We start from the raw sequence: 7,368 nt of genomic DNA on the forward strand, positions 1-7,368 counted from the left end.
ATGGTGTTTGTGAACCATTAGAGGAGTGACACTTGTGACTCTAAGCCTTCCAAAGTCAATTCAAGGAGATTTGTGATTGTTATTGCTACATAACAATCAAGGTAACATTATAAACCTATTCTCATGTTAATATGATTATTTGAATGCTAGAATTAGGGTTTATAGTCTTGGATAACTTGCATGTACAATAGAGAAACCTAGATCCAAGCATTAGGGTTTGTATGAGCACATAGGATGTCTTATGACCAAAACCCATCAACCTTAGCTTCTCTCTAGTCAGATCTCTCCATGAAAAGGTTTAGGGCTATTTCTAGTTTGTTGTGGAGTTATTTTTGGTTTTGGGCATGATCTGAAGTTGTAACTTCAGATATGGACTCCTCTAGCCCCTTATAGTCATAAGGTTCTAAGTATTTAGCAAGTCATGGCCTTCTGTTTACCTAAAACTCCTTCTTTAGCATGGTGTTGGCCTTTAAGACCTTCCATGCACGTAAAGTTTTCAACTTTACGTGGTAACTATGCCTTAAGAAGCTAGATCTACAATTTGGTGCTTTGGGATAGCTTAAAAACGTCTGAATGAGAAATAGACTGAAGGGACTCGACGAGTTACATGGTCAACTTGACGAGTCTGATGAAGATTGACCGTTTTTGGTTTTTGCATGGACTCGACGAGTCAGTGAGATGACTCGATGAGTTAGATAGGGTTTTTCTCGACATTTGGACATTGCATAGACTCGACGAGTTGTTTGGAAACTCGACGAGTCAGCTAGGGTTTTCACGATTTCTCAAGTTCTAGAAGAACTCGACGAGTCAGTGGGCTACACTCGACGAGTTGGGTCAACATGGGCAACACCTTGACTGTTGACTTTGACTTTAACCAAAGGTTGACCAGTTGACTTCTAAGTGTATTTTGGTAAATTGGCTATTTATGGAAATGGATCATTGGTGGTTGTAGGTGTTGGTGTTTGAAGTCGTATCTCGGGAGTTTGACATTTTAGTTCTGATCGACATTGAGATGTGAGTTGTCCTCACTATACTAACAGGGTTGAAGGCACCAATGTCGACCCTTTTCAGATTTGTATCCAAGTTTATTGCATGTTGATATTTTAGTGACATGTTAGGTCGGTATCCTGGTATATAAGATGATGTTATGCTAGTGACCTGTTAGGTCGGTATCCTGGTATATAATATGATGCTATGTTAGTGACATGTTAGGTCGGTATCCTGGTATATAGGATGATGCTATGATTATTAATCTGTTAGATCAATGGACTGTTATATATGCTAGCGTATATTATTTATGTGCACATGATTGTTTAATTGGGAGTTGGGTTGGTGCGGTCATGCGTTGTGCTCTAGGCCAACATACTCAGGGTGGACCGGATAGACTGCACCTGGTTAGGGCGTACTAGTCAGGCCGAAGGCCTGGCGAGTGGTCTGGATAGGCTGAAGGCCCTGAGAGGCGGTCCAGACGTGTCGATGGCTCGGAGAGCGGTCCAGATAGACTGATGGCCTGTGAGGTGGTCCAGTTAGGCTGATGGTTGATTATGCATGTTGTTTATTTGTTTGATATGATATAACTGTGATTTGTATGGCGTTGGTATTTTGGGGGAACTCACTAAGTTTCGGGCTTACAGTTGTTGATTATGTTTCAGGTACTTCTGATGATCGCGGGAAGACAAATGCGTAATCGTGCACCTCCTTATATTTTTATGATTTGATTCTAGGATATTCTGACATGAAACCATTTTTAAAACAAATTTGTAATAATTATTGGTTTTTGAAAGATTTAAAAAGTTTTAAATTTGCTTGAATTTTATGAATGTTACACCAGTGGGTTGGTACGTTCGAAGTAATTGTTCGAGGTTTAGAGAATGAAAAGAAGGAGTCTTGTTTCTCTTGGTTTTATCATTTGAGATCAGTTGATTTTCAGTATTTAAATCCGAAAACATGATCTTCTTCCACCCGGTGAAAATATCTAATCATCTACCAAAACACGTATATCGGAACAAAGCCTCACATGGCAGTCAATTCGTGATTTTAGTTAGAATATATACAACAGTGGCATGTTTGCAAGAGATTGTAAGGAGGCGTCAAAAATACAATCATGTTGTAAAAAACAAAAAATAAAATAAAATATTTTCAACACGACATTGAAGATAATAATGGACTGGTTATGGTGCTCTAGAACGGACTGTTCGATACATTTCGGATTTATTCGTCGTATGTTGGACATGTTCTTCATGTTCTAGAATATGAAATCCGTTCCGGGATTATCTAAGACACATGCTATTGTAGACCTAACTACTTTTATAATATTTTGGGTCTTTACTGATATTAAATATCTACCTATCTATGGCTATCTATGGCTCATGTTATCGGTTAATGCAACATTTCTCAACATTGTGTAAGCGTTTTTCGTATTCCAAACTATATCTATGTTTTGGACTTTAGATTTGCAGATATAACTACAAATTTCAATAAATACAAGTAAATTAGTGAAGAAATTACCCATAAAATCATCAACCATCAAAATCAAATGTCATTTCTTATTTGCCAAATTTGAAGATATTCTGACATGTATTACGGAATGCCTTATGTACATTTTGTCCTCAACACAAATACGGAATGGATTGGGCCGGATAATTCCAGTTTGGAATGGTCATTCCATAATAAATGGTTATTTTTTAATATATATATATATATATATATATATATATATATATATATATATATATATATATATATATATATATATATATATATATATATATATATATATAAAGATAGTTATTTTTTATTCAAAATGCCTTAGATACTTGGTTGGATTAATCCATTTCTCATAATTAAATCTCAAATCTTATTGGTTTAAGTCGAGTTAGTATTTTTGTTATCGGAACTCATTGTCTATAATATGGGAAACAGAGAACAAAATCACAACAACCGTATGTCCAACGAAGTTCACGTGAACACGTGAATTGAAAAGAATCCTACTAATAACGGGATTCAACTTTCTTTTCATAAACTTTTTGAAATCCAATTCAACACTCTTATCATTTGTTTAAATGACTTTCAGACCTTTTCTAAACTACGTTGTCAAAAATGCACTTGATTTCTTTTATTATTATTATTAAATTCATAATATATTAATTAATATATGTTTCAAGCAAAAATAATATTAAATTGTGGAGACTAATTCGCATTTGACCTTATAGTCGATAGGCAAACCAAGCTTTCATGGGCTAGTTCCTATTAAAAAAAATGACATCAAAATACATCATGAGCCAATTTTATTACTCTGTTCATGGTGCACATACCGTGTGAACCATTTAAAATGATTGTGTCTTGTTTGTCGTTTTGCATTTATTACACTGTTGAAGAAATTGTTTATCAAATTGTTGAAGTCTTAAACGGTTAAACCCTAATAAATACGTTTTACATGAACCACGTGACTTAAATACCGTGATTACACACAAAAAAAATATCGAAGTAAATAAAACGGACAAGCATATTTTTACATATTTTATATGTTATAGAAAATGAGACAAGTAGAAGAGAAAAAAATGCAAATTTATTGGAAGAGAAAAATAGTATCATTGCCATAGTGGCAATGGATAGCAAACAATGGAGAAATTTCAAAGGATTGGTTGAGTGTTGGGTTTGGCCATGTGCAATAATACCACATGAATTTCTGAGATGATCTGTTCCTAGTCTCGAGTCTTGACAAATCGGCTACACAGCACAATGCAATTGGGTCCGTAAAACTGAACCTTTCGTATATGTGTTATGACCAATGGGTCCCTCTTCAAACAAACAGAAAAAATAAACCGGCCAGATTTCAGATTACCCTAAAACCCAAACCGGTCATTCCATAGGTTTTTTTGTTCGAATCTAAAGAGGCATAAAAAACCGGTCAAAAGCATAACTAAACAAACACCTCAAAATCAATTAGAAAAAATAGTCGCTTATAATGCAAAAGAGGACAATTTTACATTGCATTCGACATTAATTAAACTAAGACCATGACTAATATTATTGGACTAAGATACAAATTTTTGTTTTACCCAAAAAAGTGGAATACAAACTTACTATGTAAAAGACGTAAATATTATCATCATCAAGAATAACCCTAGAAAAATCAGTTTGTTAGTATCCTGTTGTTATGCAAGAAATAACACAACTAAAAATTAGTAAAAGACGTAAATATTATCATCATCAAGAATAACCCTAGAAAAATCAGTTTGTTAGCACCCTGTTGTTATGCAAGAAATGGCACAACTAAAAATGATCATTTTGTACTGCAATTGACATGCGTTTGACTTGCATTTGACTAAGACTGAAACTGATACAAATGAACCAAAATTGCAATATTTGTTACATCCAAAAGATGGAAGTAGCACCCATTCTTGATCACTCATCTGTAAAAAGATGTAAATGCCTTCACCATCCTCATTACTGCAAATAGCCCTAAAAGGTCGATTTATATCAACTAAAACTACTAGTAGCATTAAAAACAAGATTCTCAAAACACAATTAGCAAGAAAATACATCAAAGACTAACACCTTTTTTTCTAATACAAAATCTTGAAACTAAACATGCCTAATCTTCATACTCTGTCTCTTCATCATCATCATCATCATCATCTTCACCATTACGATCACCATAACCCCATCGATCCTCACCATTATCACGATCTTCTTCAGTTTCTTCACTATCTTCTTCCTCATAAACACCCTTAACCATCGGCCATGGTTGCTTCTTCATTACATTTCCAGACATTGGAGCCTTGTGGTGCACCACTTTAGCTGGTGGGAGCTTTACATTCGGTTTGGGTCGGTTTTGTTTATGGGACTTCGGGTTAACCCGTTTACCCGTATTATGCCCATCTTGGTCACTACCCGCATCCATTTCATGATCATGATCCGTGTTTTTTGGATTTTCTTCTTGGAAATGACCCGGGTGTTCTCTTCTTAAATGAAGATTTAGTTTGTATTCATGGATGTATGCTTTCTCACATCCTTCATATGGACATGCATACGGACGATCGGATGATGCAGATGTGTAAGATTTTGCGGGTTTTGGAGGTGGTTTTTCTACGGGTTGTTGTATATGAACGTATTTCAATGGAGCTTCAATCATCATATGATTGTTGTTTTGCTGAAATTATTTAAGAGATCAAGATTAGGGTTTGAAACTTTGAATAATCTTTAAAGAAAACTTGATCACTATTTAAACTTGAAGCACTAACCTTTTCATGGTGAGACATAATGTGATTCTTTAGCTTGTATTCATGAGCATATCTCTTTCCACATTCAGAGTATGGACAAATATGATAATTCTCTTGTGAATGAGTTTTCATATGTGACCTTAGGTTAAAATCCAATGAGAATGCCTGTATTTATACACATAATATTAGCAGAGTTAATTAATAATGCTTAATTGTTAATTTTAGCAAAGAGAATGTTTGATAGTGTCATTACCTTACCACAACCTTCATGAGGACAAACAAAATTTCTTTCCCCTGTATGAATCAGATAATGTCTCTTTAACTTTGAGCTATCCAAAAATTTCTGCAACATTAACATAAATAAAATTAATAAAGTAATAAATCCATGGCGCATTAATAATAAAGATTTACCTTTCCACAGTTTTCATAATGGCAAATATATTGTCTCTCTCCATGAATGTGGGAATGCTTCCTTAAAGCTCCAGCATCAATGAAAGTTTTTCCACAGCCTTCATAACTGCAAAGAAAAAGAACTTCAGTTGTTGGTTCAGGTTCAGGTTCTACAGCCTCCATCTCTTTTGACTTTTCTTCATTCATGGCGTTTAATTGAGACTCTACAAAGATGAGAATTCTGATATTAGATAGATTTAATGATGTTAGAATGAAAGATTTAACATAAAGATGTAACTACTAACCTGTGACCCATTTCATAACAAAGCATTTGCCACCTGTTGACACGACATCTTGTGGTACCCTAGATAAATAATGATCATATTAATTTTTCTCTACCCTTTAATAGTCTTTAGTGTCAAACTGATTACCATAAATAATCAGGCTAAGTGAATTAGTGAAATACTGAAAGTAGAAGTAGGAGTAGGTCTTTAGATGATGAAAAAGGGTAGTTGTTGTTCTAGTGAAAAAAAAGGCATCAGGAGATGTAAAGGGTAACTGCTCGTTGTTGTTGGGAGATGACTTCGGCATTTAAACAAACAGGTGGAGTGCAATGGATAAACCCTAACACCCTTAAAACTCAACGGCCATCAACCACAAAAATCAATCACAAAATATCCGCATTATTCATAATGGCAAGCTCGAAGCTGAATCATAACTTGGTTCTACCGATCTTGGTAGGTGTAAGCACAAATTCATCTTTACCAAGGAATAAAAATGGGGCAATGCTGTAATTACTTCAAACCCATACAAAGGATCAAGTATATCTCTCGTATCGGCACGACTGAAGCTGTCTCAGTTTTACCCCTTTCGATTTCCACGAAAACTGATCAATTAGGTCTTGCGAATCAATCACATTCACATAATCATACACTATAATTAAAGGACAGATAGAGAGGCTGTTTTATTACTTACCATTCTTTGAACCACTTAACAGTGGGAGTTTTAGACTTGATGAAATTCCGCCGTTCGAAGGGGTTGTGATATGAGTGATGCTCCATTAATGCAGTCGTCTTGATGGGGTCTTGTTCTGCTAATTGAGCTGAACCCAATGGTTTGATTACATAGAAATTAGGGTTTCGAGCACACAGGTCGTTCTCGAATTTGGATTGGAAATTAGAAATGAGTCGGCGATTGAACGAAGTCGTGAAAACACTGACAGTGGCAGGGAATTCTGGACTCCGGCGAGCAGCAAGAAAACATTGCGAAAAAGGGGAAACCGTTTCTGACACGTCTAATGGAATTTTTATTTTTATTTTTAGGTTGTGCAAGTATCGCTTTCATTTACATATAGAAATTGTTTTATTTTTATGTTTGTTTAATTTAATAAAAACTTAAATGTTTTTACAGATAATATTCATATAACCACTAAAATAATTATTTTCTGATTTAACCATATGAAAGTTAGTTTGGATTTTGATGAGTCACTTTATCCCTACGAAATTTCACATTCTGATTTAAATGCTCCATTTCCTTTTTTATTCATTTGTTTTGCATATAAAACTTACAAAGTGTAGTTTTACCTATTCTTAAAGTTATTTTTGTAGACCTCGTCCTAGTCAGCAAGTTAGAAGTGACAAGTTATCTAAAATTTTGATATGTAACTCATTCTGTTGCCACAGATTAGAAGTGAAGGGGGTGGACAGTTAACTCCGTCCTAGGAAGTGACATGTCATTTAAAATTTTGACACGT

General features: G+C 34.8%; 1 protein-coding gene across 1 annotated transcript; it reads right to left on the bottom strand.

Moving 5' to 3' along the window:
• Positions 1-4,459: 4,459 nt before the first annotated feature.
• LOC145041151 (zinc finger transcription factor YY1-like) lies at positions 4,460-6,918 on the bottom strand. The gene is made up of 6 exons (XM_078989103.1): positions 6,591-6,918; positions 5,921-5,979; positions 5,637-5,839; positions 5,479-5,568; positions 5,247-5,390; positions 4,460-5,155 (listed from the first exon to the last, which is right to left on the bottom strand). The coding sequence occupies exons 1-6, from the start codon at positions 6,674-6,676 to the stop codon at positions 4,598-4,600; spliced, it is 1,140 nt and encodes a 379-aa protein (XP_078845229.1). The 5' UTR covers positions 6,677-6,918; the 3' UTR covers positions 4,460-4,597.
• Between the last annotated feature and the right edge of the window lie 450 nt (positions 6,919-7,368).

The sequence above is a fragment of the Lactuca saligna genome, chromosome 4 (genome assembly GCF_052625555.1).
Source record: "Lactuca saligna cultivar CGN05327 chromosome 4, ASM5262555v1, whole genome shotgun sequence".
Taxonomy (NCBI): domain Eukaryota; kingdom Viridiplantae; phylum Streptophyta; class Magnoliopsida; order Asterales; family Asteraceae; genus Lactuca; species Lactuca saligna.